This window comes from Hydra vulgaris, chromosome 11, assembly GCF_038396675.1.
Source record: "Hydra vulgaris chromosome 11, alternate assembly HydraT2T_AEP".
NCBI classification, from domain to species: Eukaryota; Metazoa; Cnidaria; class Hydrozoa; order Anthoathecata; family Hydridae; genus Hydra; species Hydra vulgaris.
The window spans coordinates 40,945,838-40,961,235 of NC_088930.1; the positions used below are offsets into that span (position 1 = coordinate 40,945,838).

Sequence of the window (15,398 nt, forward strand, 5' to 3'; positions counted from 1 at the left end):
GGATCTAGCTGACCATTTTAATGTTTCAATTTTACTGTTGTTAAAATAACCCTTTACTTTCTTATTTGTATGAACGCTAGCATTATCTTGCCGAAAAACAATATTTTCACCATCAATGATAGATGCTTCGCGTCGAAAAAATTCTTGAACAATTAAACGATAATCATTAGACTTCATTTTTCCGTCAATAAAATGAACTTCTGATTTATCGTGATACCCAATCGCACACCAAATCATTACACCACCACCCATTTAACACCGTTGCTATGTTACTGGTTCTTTACGTTAATCGTGAAAATAATAACTCCATCTATCCGATATTTGTTGTAAATGGTGAAAAGCATTAATTGTAATTATCTACATACCGTATACCATATCATAATGTTGTAAATAGCTATATACCTTAATATTGTAATTAGCACATACATTAGCTAACATGCAATCTGTAGTTATCGATACCGTAGTAATAGCGATAGCAATATCTAGGTTGCGACATGTCGTAATAAATTGAAATACTACGTGTTTAATTATTATCGTAAGTATATTAGATCTAATACTAAAAATCGAATTTTTTAAATAGTAAAAAAAAAAATTAGAAAAAAAAAAAAAATCACTAAAAATCATTTTAAAGCTAGCAATTCGCTAGCTGGTCGATTCAAACCAGGATGTTTACAAGCAAGTTTATTACTTGTTGTTATCAAATTAGCCGGTCAAAAAAAGTTAGTAATTAGCTTAAAATTTTTAACCTTAAAATAAAAAATTCGACGTCAGCCGATAACTAAAGACCACCAAAACGTTTTTCAAAATTTTATTATCATTGAATTTTTAATTTAAATAAATGCATTTATAAGAGTTACATTTGCATTGAAAAATAAATTACTAAAAAAAAATTCGCTGCTTTTAAAATCCTTTTTATAAGCGATTAGTGATGTAATATGAAAGTGATTTCTTCTAATAAGTTTTAACTCATACAAAAAAAACAACAACAACAAAAAAACAAAAAAAACAAACATGAGAAATAAAAAAAACTGACAAAAATCTTTTATATAAAGTTTAGGATTATTTTTTATCTACTCTTAAAAATGAATTTGCTCTGCTTCCATTTAATATTAATGAATTAAAATTCTAACCCAACGAATTAAAAAAAGTACCAAGTCTGCGTCCGCCAAGGACTGGTTAGTTTCCATACGAAGAGCAACACTATTTTCTTAAGATAGTAATTACAATGAATTAACATTGGGTCAAAACAAGTGTTTCAAGAACTAATAAAAATTAACTAGAAGTTTATTTGGAATTATATATTAGTTATTATAATTATTTAATAAATTTATTCCAAATATTTTAGACAAACATCTAAAAAAAAATTCCTTAAATTTCTTTGGTTTTGGCCACTCGAGACAATATTTTTGTTTTTACGTCATATTCACATGCGCCTCGCTATTTTGCTTAAATTCGCTTTTGAAATTTTTTTACTCTATTCCAAAATAACTACCCTACTTAAAATTAAAAAAAAAAGAATTTATATATATATGCCTTAAAACGTCATACTCCGTGCAAGCTTCGTGGAATGTCTACGAAGTACTTACTTGTGAGCTATAAGGTATATTAAAATAAAACTTTTAGTTTTCTATGAAATTATAAGCGCGAAATTTAAATTTATTGTTAATTAGATTTATTGCACATATTTATATCAATATATAAATATATACATATGCATACATACACACACACACACACACACACACACACACACACACACACACACACACACACACACACACACACACTCTCACACACACACACACACACACACACACACACACACACACACACACATTTAATTGTTGTATATATATATATATATATATATATATATATATATATATATATATATATATATTTCTCTGTATCTGTGTGTGTTGTGTGCACTCATATATATAGATATATATATATATATATATATATATGAATATATATTTTATGTATATTCATATATATATATGAATATATATAATATATAATATTATATATATATATATATATATATATATATATATATACATATATATATATATATATATATATATATATATATATATATATATATATATATATATATATATATATATATATATATATACATATATACATATATAGATATATATAAATATACACACACACACACACAGAGAAATAAATATATATATATATATATATATATATATATATATATATATATATATATATATATATAAATATATATATTTATATATATATATATATATATAAATATATATATTTATATATATATATATATATATATATATATATATATATATATATATATATATATATGTATGTATGTATTTATTTCTGTGTGTGTGTGTGTGTGTGGGTGTGTGTGTGTGTGTGGGTGTGTGGGTGGATGGGTGGGTGTGTGTTTATAATAAATATGTATAAAAAATCTAATTAGAATATATTCACACACACACAAACACACACACACACTGAATGTTATATATATTTATATCTGTGTGTGTATGCACATATATATATATATATATATATATATATATATATATATATATATATATATATATATATATATATATATATATATATATATATATATCTCTTTCAATATGTGTGTGTGTTTTTGTGTAATAGTACTTTTATTTAAACTAAATTTAAATTCAAATAATAAAAAAATGTTTTAAATTAATAATTCAAAAATTTCTATAATGAAAATTTTTTACACGAGTTTCTTCAATTTTAGTTTTATATTGAAAGAAAGCTTTTAATATCATTCAATTGCTCTTAATAATACAAAAAAAATTTAATCTCAAATGTTTTCTTGAATAATGAAGTCTTAATTTATTGTTATATTTATTTCACTTTGAATACATTTCAATTAGCAACAATAAATAAAAAAAATCTATTTGAACTATGACATATATTCAAGCAAAAAATATTTTCTAAAGGAATTATTTTTTATTTTTTTAATAGATAAAAATACATCAGTTACTTGCAATGTTGTCTTTTAACAATTCATAATCATTTTGCTTTTTAAAATATACGTTCAAACCTAATTCCACTATAAATTTTTTATGGCTTTTTTTTTTTTAACAAAAGGTCACAATTCCACTGTTTAATTCATTTAGAAACCAGTCGTTTTCATTGCTCATCGTAAAAATTATTTGAAAAACAGTCAGTACTCATTTTCAAAAAGTGAATGATCAAGATTAAGTATCCACCACAATTTGTTATCACCACATCAAAATTTCAATCTTGTGATGAAATTTTGATAAGTGATAACAAATTGTGAAAACATAAATTTTCATAACAAGCACCATAAACATCATTGAGTGCCATTGATGTTTGTTAATCATAATGCTCACAATAAATACTTCTAAAATCAATTATGTAAGGATAAATTGAAAATAGTAATTAGGTGCACTTGCTTCATAATATGTCTCCATCCATACCATTTTATAGTGAAAAATCCATTTATACACATGAGTTTAGCAACCATATCATATTTACAATGAATTATTTAAGCATATGGGTTGTTAGACTCCCATCATTCTTAAGCAAAAGGTGTCTTTTTAGGGTCTTAAAATAATAGTTCCTAAATAGAATCATAACAAGCTAGGTAAAGCAACTTTCTATCATAATGTGACTCCATTATCTTAGCAGCCTCTTTTATTTTATTATTGTATCAAATACAAATAAAAAGTCTAATAACACTGTCTTGAAGATCTCAAACTTCTAGCAGATCAAGTGTTGCTTCAGATTTAATTGCTTCTCGGAAGTTAGCGAGAAAAATGATACCTAATGAGGCCAAAACAAACCTTGTTAAACAAGGTTTGTTTTAAAATTATAGGGTTGGGAGTGTTTTATCAGCATAAAAAAAATAATATTTTCCAAAGGCTACATTCCAATGCATTATATTAGGGAGGTTTCTCTTTTGCTGTTTCTATGCGTAGTAACCAAACAGGGCTGATATTTGAAAGGGAATATGGTCAGGTTTTATAAAACAAGGTACAGGCTGCTTCAACAATAATAAATCGTTTAAAGTATTTTCTAGATTCAAAGTTATTTTTTTACAGTAAATTTATCAAATACAATTTCATAATAAAAAATATACAAGTTTTGATCACTAAGTCCATCTAAATGGACTTAGTGATCTAGATACTTTCTTTATGATTTTTACACAGACTTGAGCGATAATTTATTAAAAGTTTAAATAAAGTTCTTATGAAGAAAAAATTTAGAGAGAATTAAAATGATTGTTTTTAATCTTAGGTTAGTCAAATCCACAAATTTCGAAAGCATTTTGTGTATAATCAAAAAATTGTATTTTATGTTAAATCGCACTTGCACAGACCCTCGGATTTACTAATTTTCCTAATGACCTTCTGGATTTGACTTTTTTTCACTGAGACATAAAAAATTGATTGTTTTTAAATTATCAGCTCATCAGTATTCTTGTTGCAGAGGTATGAGCTGATTTTAGAGGCAATTTTCCTTGAAAACATAAAGTAATGTATAGTATCAAGATAACATGATTATTTACCTGAAAAAGTCACTTCGGATGCAAATTTCTTTATTTTTATAATCAGTCACCGGCGCCAAACATTCATGATAACACTATGTAGCCACCCTGTGATACAACATGGTGGGCATGAAAGCTCATTATGTCAGGATCACAAAAGTATAAATTTTTAAATCTAACTATTTTGTTTGAAAAATGAATCACAAGTTACTATTTATTCTATAACAGCAACAAGATAAATTACAGCTTTTCATTTTTGTTATATTTTTACAACATTTGAAAAACTTTTTTTTTATTTCTTGAGTGAAATAAATATTCTACAACAGAATTCCCTTAAGATATATTTTATATACTAATTTAAATATTTTAAATTTAACTTCTAGGAAAAAGCTATTATTATATTACTATTCTATCAAATCATCCTTTTAGTTGCTGCTCTAAGTAAAAAATAGTTATTATATTTTTAAAATACCTAATGAAATAAAAATAAATTTCATCATTAAATGCAGAAAAACTGTTTGTTTTTTGTGCATTAAAAAATGCACTGGAATTCTGTCATCTTTGTTGGCAAGTTAAATTTCGATTTTTTTTGAAAAAGAAATTGACTTTAAAATGACCATACACCTACTGGAGTCTGTGAAGTTTGTTGGTCAATATTGCATAGAAAAAAATGAGGGAAAAGAGGTTGTTTCTTTAAAGCTATTCTCTTTTGAATCCAATTAAGTAAGAACACCTAGACGAGGACAACAGTGTGACTGCCTTAACTGTCAAGTAGGACATCTGAAGCTCAATAATAGTCATCCTCTGGAGAAGTGACTTAGTAAAGAGAAAACTGAGCACAGATGTTCCAAATGTTTTTCTATCTTGGAAAAGACATTTATCATCATTGTACAGAGGCAACTTTCAGGATAAACATGCGATCTGCCAAATCTGTTAAAGATGCTTCACCTCAAAGAACAACTTAGCTTACTCAAGCTAGCAAGTGATAGGGGCCTCAGCCCCCGCTAAAAATGGTATTTTTTACAAACCTGGCTGTGGCAAAGTTTTAAGACCTAGCAGGGTTTGATATCTGGGCTAGGAATTTATAATATTTTATATACTATAAATTTATGAATACATTTACTATTTATTAAATACTGGCATATATATATATATATATATATATATATATATATATATATATATATATATATATATATATATATATATATATATATATATATATATATATATATATATATATATATATATATATATATATATATATATATATATTTATATATATATACATATACACACACACACATATATATATATGTATATATATATGTATATATGTATATATATATATATATATATGTATATATATATCAAACCTTCCCGGGAAGCAAGTCCAGTCGCATGTCTTGTTCGTCCATGTTTAAAGTAATTTTTTTAGACACTCTGACCGCAGCAGTTTTAATATTTTAACTTTTTGAGTGTTTCAATAATTTGAAAACTTATTTAAACTAAGAAAAATGCAATTCTAAAAAAGGAAACAAAATTGTAACGAAATATCAATTCTTAATTAAATAATCTAGAAAAAATTAATAATCTAAAAAAGAAAATTTACAAAATACAAGTAGCCCACAAGTTTTGGAGCATCATCAATAACAATATTTCATCAGGAAATAAACTTTCAGGTTTAAATGCACAATTTGGAGAATCCAACCTAAGTGCAGACTATTTTATATTTGAATATTAGTATTATTGACTTTATTTTTTACATGAAAAACTTGTTGAAAAATTAAAGTTTTTTTTTTTACAAATAAATGGCAATTAGTTTTCTCGCTTTTCTTGTGGATTGATAAAAACAATAAAGTTTATCAAAAGCATTTGAAAAACAAATTTAAAAAATGTCCATGTTTCTAGCACAAATTATAAAGTACAGTCGTCCCCCGGTTAACGAACCCCCCTGTTAGCGAACTTTCGGTTAACGAACCGAAAGTTTGCCCAAAATCCTCCCCCGGTTAACGAACCGGAACTCGGTTAACGAACCGGGACCGCCAAATGGCGTGCACACGCGCGTGAAGGTCGGGCGCGCCGTCCAGCATTTCCCCCTCAGTTTTGTGAGTGTCATGGAGTGTCAATTTTTTCGTAAAATTTTGACAAGCATTTTTCAAGTTCAATTCTCAATTTTTTAGTAAAAATTTGACAAGCAATTTTCTTGTTGAATTTTCATTTTTTGATAAGCAATGCTCATGTTCAATTTTTAGTTTTTTCTTAAACTTTGACAAGCAATTTTCATGCACAATTTCAATTTGTTTCAATTTTTAAAAGTGCATAAATCTCAGGTTTCAATCATTTCACCTTTGCCTATTTTATTTAACAAGTTGGACAATTTTTTGAATTTTTTCCCCCATTATTTCGGCAAAATCCACCAATTAAAAATTTTTTAATGGCGGCCTATGGGAAAACGCGTTTCGGTTAACGAACTTTTCGGATAACGAACTAGTTCGTACTCCGAATTAAGTTCGTTAACCGGGGGACGACTGTATTTCTATTTTAATATACTTACTAAAAAAGTTGCAAAGAAATTATGTGTCAAAAAACGTTTTTATTTTCGTTGTATTCTTATCTGCTTTTTTCCTCCACTTGTATCAACTTTAGTAATGGAAAATAACAAACGCCCTAAAAAAAAAGGAAAAAGAATATAATATATTTTACTGTTTTTTTTTTACTGGTATATTTTTTTTTTCACAAAATTTTAATTTTTTTAATTTTCAATTTTTTTTTAGTTTATTTAATTTAGATTTTCTATTTCGTATAGTATTCGTTTTCTTTCTTCGAGTATTGCTTTTTTATTCTTTGTAGTTTCGTTATAGCTTTTTTTTTGCTGCAAATTCTTAAAACGCTTACTATATAAAAACGTGGTCTAGTTGTATAAAAAAATAACTTTAAACGCGGACAAACAAGGCCATAAAAAGACCATGAAAAAAATAGACCATGGTATATATATATATATGTATATATATATATATATATATACAGGGCTTGTGATGAAGAAAATCGTCAAGCGTGTTAAATCGCGCTCGTAAAATTAGAAAATGTTTTCATCGAGCGTGATTATGTGCGCTCGAAATAACGTCGGCGAGCGCGATCATGAAAATTGCTGAAGGCGATGCTCATAAAAAGCTTTTTATTTTTTTATATCTTTTTTTATTTGTTACATAATTCTTTCGTCAAAAAATGTTTGAATTAGTATCACACTCATGAAACTACTTCAACGAAGTAGATTTTTATACTTCCAAACTTCTTGTATATTGTCAGATCGCGATTTTATTTTTAACTATTTATATAAATAAAAAAATAATATCAAACAAAAACGCAACTTCTTATTGATTTAGTATTGAAGTATAATTTAGTGTTTTGATTCGTTGTTTTGATATATGCATTTTAAAATGTTACGCGGTAAACTTAATTAACGGTTAATGGTTTTTATATTTTTTGATATTTTTTATTCAAATTAATTATTTAATTTTTTTCTAAAATTTCTTTTTTAAATTACGTTTTTTTAACCTTAAAAAAATAACACAAGAATAATTTGAAATAATAATAAATTAGAATAATAACTTTCCATTTAATAAATGTTGACGTTATTACTTTGTTTCCTTTTCGAATGCGATTGCGAACATTCTAAACAACAGAATCGTTTTAAATTTGAGTTAAAATAAATAATAGTTAATAAAAAAACCTATACTATAAACAAAAACTAATTTTAAAAATTACTCTATTATTAATATTTATTTTTATTATAAACGACGTGTGGAATATTACAAACAATAAATCAAATAAATCTTACTTGATATTTTCACAAGATTAAAAATACTCTAAATAGATTAAAAATAAAGTTTTAATTTTCTTATAGTGGTTTTCTAATTTTCTATTCTTATTTTATTTGCGCATTTTTGTATTCACATTGTGTTTCCACGTGCACATTCCATAATAGAAATTAGTGACTATTAACGACTTCAAACTGCTCTTTCATTACGTTAGTGCAAAAGAGAACGACGTAGTGCTTTTTATATTTTATATTAGTGCTTTGATAATAGTATATCTTTAATAAAAAATCTTTTTTAAATATTTTATGAAAATAAAAAAATAATCCCGAACTATTGGACGAGCGTTATTTTATACGCTCGTTATAAGCTGAACGAGCGTTGTTTATCGCGCCAAGAACGTTTGAAAATACCGTTTACGAGCGCGTTTTTCGAGCGGAGCGCGATCGCGCTCGCTTCATCACAAGCCCTGTATATATATATATATATGTATATATATATATATATATATATATGTATATATATATATATATATATATATATATATATATATATATATATATATATATATATATATATATATACAATTCAACAAAACAAATTAGTTCAATAAAATAAATGATTGGGTTAAAGATCCAGGAATGGTTAAGTGAAGGCATAAAAAATTGTAGGTTGTATGAGTCAGGAAATCCTTAAAATGGATGAGGGTTTTGAGGTTTTGATCATGGTAGTATTTGTAGAAAACAAGAAAGAGATGTAACCTTACGATGATAGGAGATGTCCAGCTACATTTAAGCAGGTCCAACTACATTTATAATGTGGTTTTGGGCCTTATCTAAGAATGATAGATTTGTATTTGTCAAGAAAAAAAATCTATAGAACCTGACATATGAGATAAGATACAAGATTTAATAAACAGAGAATAACGGAGCTTAGCATCAGACAGGACCTTTTTACATTGACTTCTTGCAATAATAAAAAGACATTAGTTCTCAAGAGAGATGTTCTTGTAAAAAAGATGGATATATATGAATATAAACATATATGTTTGCTAATTTTTTTAGATGCTGGCATTAGAGATATGCCGAAACCAGTTTATGCGGAGTCCCCGACTCCAGGTACCCAGAAGAAAAAACCGGGTGTGAGTCCGGGCACCCTGCACCAAGCCCATATGAAAAAGGTGGAATAAAGGCTTGAAAAATCTCTAGTGCTTAATTATTTTCACAAAATAAAGCTGATTTATTTGCGCTCATTAAGTTTGCCTAAGTATATCAAGTTTCTTAATATTAAATAATTATTAGGTTGGTAATATTTGGAATAACTTGATATAAGATAGCAAGTTATTCCAAATATTAACAAGTTGATGCCAAAATCATCAAAAAAATCTTTAAAACTAAAACTAGCTCTATCAACTTCAAAAAATACTGTTCCGGCTAACTAATTTTGATTTTATAAATGTGGTATTAGGGGAACGAGTGCACAGTTGATTGTTTTTCAAAAAAAATAATTATAAATAAAATTTTTTTTTTTTTGATTATTTCTTAATTAAAATTTTTTTTAATTAAAAAATAATTTTAAATTAATTTTTAAAGGTAACATTATTTCTAAACCTTTTTTAAAATGTCAATATTATTCAGCATTCAATTCTTCTTAACTGAATTTGTTTAATTTGAAAGGTTTTGCATATAATGAAGTTAGAAGTGGTAAACTTTTACTTAAATAGTAGCAAACATGTTCCTATGTAGACTATTTAAAGTTGCACATCAACGAAATTTGGACAAATTTTCAATAACCGACAGATCAGCTAGAAATATTTATAGTCTTGATTAAGTTTCAAAATTTACAACGGCAAAGTCGCTGTCATTAAGTTCCTAGAAATCGTGCAACAAATTGCTGGTTTCTTCAGTTTTCTTTCATTCTGCATCATTTTCATTTCCATTACTTCATATTATCCATTCGAACATCTTTTGCTTTTGATACATAAGAATACAATGTACCATAAGGTATGTTTTACTGCTTATATGCACCTCTGATTGTTTGTGTGTTATCTAACACAGCTGCGACAACCTGTTTTATAAACTCTGATAACACTGTTCCTTTTTTTCTAACAACAGCCTTTTTCCGACCCATTTCAAATGAAGAAAATAAGCCTTATGTTAATCTGAAACATAAAAAAATGCCAATTTGTATATTCTTTAAAAAAAAACAGAAGAAAATTGTATAAAGGTATTTGTATTTAGTATTAGCAAAAACAGTACATAGTCAATAAACAGCAGTACACAGTCGATCTTTGATCAACTGTGCACCATCCTATTATGATTGACTGTGTACATACATGCCTATGATTCTCTAGCTATAACTTTCATGGCATGCATATTAATTACAAACAAATTTCATCATAAAATTACATTTCAAAGTCGTCACATAAAAATATTTATTTGTACATACCTTGTGCACAACCTGACTTGTTTGATGATGTCCAAAATTTACTTTTTAGCCTTTAAAATGCAAAAAGAATAAAAAAAATTTATAAAAGCATATCTAATGGCCAAAATAGCGATAAATAATGAAATGACCTATATCACCGTCCATGTGATACAAAACATTTGATCAACTGTGTGCATGTGATACAAAACATTTGATCAACTGTGTACGCCGATTGACTTTGCACTCCTTCCCCCTATGTAAAATTTTTTTTTGTAATTTATTGCTTATGAATCGCTTATGAATGTTTATTAAAAATTTCTTTTAAGATACCCGGTACCAGGTGCTGCAAAAAAAAAGGCTGATTTCGCGTACCCGGGAAAACAGCCGAATTACCTGGTCCCTGAGTCTGAACTGGGTAACCAGCACATCACTAGCTGGCATACAATATCCTTACATATTTATGTAAACTTTGATATTTATATGGTGTAGTATTTGCCAAAAGAGAAGATGATCAGATGGATGTGTGGTACAGCCCTCAGAATTAGGGTTGGCATTCGGCAATGCCGACCTAACTGCTGACCTAACAGTATTTGAGGTCTACAAAAAGTTGTCAACATTATTTCTTTGTTTTATGGCAACCCCTTTGAGTCATATTTTCTTTCTGACCTGATGGCAGTTTAAGGTCTTTTTAACAATTTATGGTCGACCTCATTTTTCCTAATACCGAGAGCTGGTAGTATGACTGTAACAAGATAAAAAATAGAGTCATAATCGTAGACAGAGACTAGAAAAACCATTGTATTGAGCAATGTTTGTCAGAGTAAATTAAAATGGTTTTGGTATCAATATGTAGAAAGGTAGTAGCTTCAGGATAAAATGGTAGAGGTTGAAGTAAGAAAACTTGGAGAGAGTAAGTTGCATATGGTATGAACGAGCTTTAGTTAAGGAAAAAAGATGCTTGAAATTGTTTAGATTAAAGAAACGGCATAAAAGGCTAAAGATCGATGCTGATGGTTATAATGATGATCATGTTAATCATGATAATGTTTTTATATAAGTATACATGCATTTATTTATAAAAAATATAACATGAATTTTGAATAAAAAAATAAATATCAATGTTTATGCAGCCCCGGTCACAAACCCAGCCCTGGTTATTTTTTTCAAACCCGCCTTGGCCCTGGTCAAATTTCAACCCTGTTTGAATGTGGACAACCTTTAGCTTGAGTAAGCCATGTTTTGCCTGAGTAAGTCCACCTTTAGCCTGAGTAAGTCCACCTTTAGCCTGAGTAAGTCCACCTTTAGCTTGAGTAAGTGCTGACAATTTTCCTAAAAGTTGCTTAATTTCAGGCTTTTAGTTGTTTAATTTCATATCAAAAGTTGTTTAATTACAGGTTTGCCATTCTTAATCCTATATTTAAACCCATAACTTTTATTTGTTAGTTAAACATGAATTAAAATATACTTCATCATATTTGTTTTTCTAAGGACCCTTCAGTGCAAAACAATTTTTTGATTCAAAGCCAATTGTGACTGCAAAGGATCTTGCCCAAGTTTAAATTAGTTCTAAATTGACCAACTCTGGAATGAGGTAGCTAACTTCAACTTTGAACCAAGTATCAGCTATCAAAATTACTGAATCAATAGTTGATTTCAAGCTTCTTGAAATTGGAAAGCCTCTAGTTGATTTCACTTAACAAGGATCAGAGAAAGGAAAAAAAAAATGGTTTATTGTAAAAATTTACAAGATCTGATTAATTAATTATTTTTTTTTAAATCAAAAAAAGTGTTTAGTAATAGTTTTCCTTTGATTAAAGTTGGAATTGATGGTGGAGGAGGATTTTTAAAAGTTTCATTAGGAGCTATTGAGGAAAAGCTGTCAAGATGACAGCAGTTCTCCTCTACACAAGAAAAACTTGACAATGAATACATCTAGAGACAGTGGTTGCAATTGTCAGTTAATCATTGCCATAGGAGGGGATTTTCCTGAAACCGACTAAAATGTCCTCAAAGTTCTGTTTCTGATCAATTCGAATCCCAATAAGTTTGTCATCTCTTGTGACTTAAAGTTACCCAATTTTCTCTGTGGATTCCAGTCTTACTATCGCTTCCCTGCACTTTGTGTGATGCACAATCAAGTAGTCTAGCTAAATTAAGAAGAAGTATTCATTTGGAACTTTCAAAGCATTCTGTCAATTTTTCAAGACAAATTCATATGTTTAAAGATTCGTTTTTGGCAATGCCATCTGGAAGTATTGCACAAAAAGAGCATGGTGTATTTTTCCATGTCAGAGACTTCATTCAAAGAAAAAAAGCATTGTCAGGAATATACAAGGAGCAAACAACAAAGGGCATGCACCATAATTTTCACCAACATTGGCAAAGTTACAAGAGACCCACAACACTTCTAGAAAATGGGAAACAACTGCTAATGTGCATGGTCATCAATAGCAAGCACATGTAATATCAGTTGCTTAAAAGAAGACTTTCATTCTTACCATGCTGTTTTTCTGAGTCAGCTACATAGAATTATCATTAATTTCAATGATGAAGTATTGAATTCATACCATCCAGTTAATAATTTCAATACAATTCACGATCCGATTATCAAAAGTTTAGTCTAGAACTAGATATATTTTGTTGCTTCATTTTTCTGCATAACATAAGTTAGTTGTTGTTTTTGGTCAATTATCTTTGTATATAATTAAATAAACAAATAAAAAAGTTCGAATAAGACACAAGTATAAATTTATATAAAGTGACTTATGGGTGAATCAACACTGCGCCAGAGGTCAACACAGATTACAAACATACACTATATTAAAAAGCCCACTCACTAAACATCATTAGTGGTATTGTGAAGCAGTTTCGCTTCTTCTTCATAAATTATTTTTGGTTTAACCATAAAAGTTGGCTTTCAAATAATTTGATGCAATAAAAACTTTCTTTTAGTTAGCGCAACACAAAATAAAATTATAGTTCACTTAGAATGTAATATGCCCCTTATATATTAGTTTTTAATATATATTATAGTATATTAAACCAATGGACTAAGTTAATGTATACTTAGTCTGCAGTTTGGATACTGATCACTATAGACTGCTGATTCAGGGGTCTGGCACATTGCTGAACTTTTGAACATTTTAAAGTCACTGCTAAAAAAAAGGTTATTTAAATATATTTCTGTCATAACTCAATGATTAAATTATTTCTTTTGTTTATCTTACTAAGAAGAGTTGTTTCAAATATTTTAAACTATGCTAACCATGCAAAGCATGAAATGGTTATAAAAAATGTTAACTTTTTTATTTATTATATAATTCAACCAGCGTTAGTTTTATTAGAATCTTGTTGAAATGAAACACATGGTCAGATGTAGAGTGCGATTGCACCTGCTACTCAATCAAGGCCGCATTTAAGTATTTTCTCTTAACATCTTTAATTAAAAAACTTCTAACATCTCATCTTAAGTCTAATAACTTTCTAATAATCAATAAAGATTTTTATCCTTTCATTCTACAGCTGGGTTGTTTACTGTTATAACAGAAAACCTCAAAGGTGCATTATATGGAGGCAATGAAGCTAAGGCTATTACCCTTGACATATCAAAGGCTTTCGACAAAGTCCGGCATGCTGGTCTTCTCCATAAGCACTCTTTATATGGTGTATCTGGGAATGTTTTTAAGATAATTATATCACTTCTTTCAAATTGCAGTATTAGAGTTGTCCTGAAAGGCTGATACTCTTCTTTATTTCCAGTTACTTCTGGGTACCACAAGGTTCTATCTTTGGTCCTGTATTGTTTCTCATCTATATTATTGATCGTCTTTAAAATCTTAAATATAAATTGGCTCTATTTGCTGATAACACAGCTATATACTTTAGTATTGAGAATTCTTGCTTTTATAAATATGAAAAAATGATTTTTTTTTCTTTTTTGTTTAGCATTAATTTAAATACATGTTTTTTATATATTTAAAGTGTATTTATTTATAACAGGTTCACATACTTATATTTTTAATGTATGCACTTATCAAAGATTGAGTAAAATATATTTACATAATTATTACAGAAAGAATCCTACACTCATTAAAGGATGAGTAAATTATTTTTACCTATTATGAATTTAATATATTAATACTACATGTATTTTTGGCATGAAATCTATGCATATCAGTAGTATTATAATAATAAGTATGTGAAATAATAAATCAAAAAATACTGTTTCAAAATTTTGTTTATACTTCTAACAACTGTTTTATAACAAATAGGAAGTATTACATGTTGAACTATTCAAGGGAAGAAGTTAATAAGAAATATGGATAGCAGAGATGATGCTCAAGCAAATCCATTTAGTAGGCAGCACTTTTTTTCTGACCAAAGCTTACTTCGCGACCAGAGCTTACTTCGTGAGTGTTGTTCAATTTTTTTTGTTCATCTTTATAAAGCAAATAAAGGAATTTGATTTCAAAAATTTAGCATAATTGATTTTCAAATCCCAAAAATCTTATAAGTAGTGATAATAGTTGTCTGAAATCTCATATTATAAAAAAAAATGAAGGGAATTTGTAATAAGGTAAAGAGTAAATATCTCAATG

The 15,398-nt window shown here is 27.7% G+C and overlaps 1 protein-coding gene across 2 annotated transcripts in view; it reads left to right on the forward strand.

The window, feature by feature from the left end:
• The first annotated feature begins 1,396 nt into the window (after positions 1 to 1,396).
• LOC100214210 (bromodomain adjacent to zinc finger domain protein 2B) overlaps positions 1,397 to 15,398 on the forward strand; it is an 81,316-nt gene continuing 67,314 nt past the window's right edge. For both annotated transcript variants that reach the window (XM_065811089.1, XM_065811090.1), the window contains exons 1-2: positions 1,397 to 1,600; positions 15,072 to 15,209. In XM_065811089.1, the coding sequence (XP_065667161.1) occupies positions 15,119 to 15,209 (91 nt within the window). In that variant the 5' untranslated portion in view covers positions 1,397 to 1,600; positions 15,072 to 15,118. The remainder of the gene's footprint in view (positions 1,601 to 15,071; positions 15,210 to 15,398) is intronic.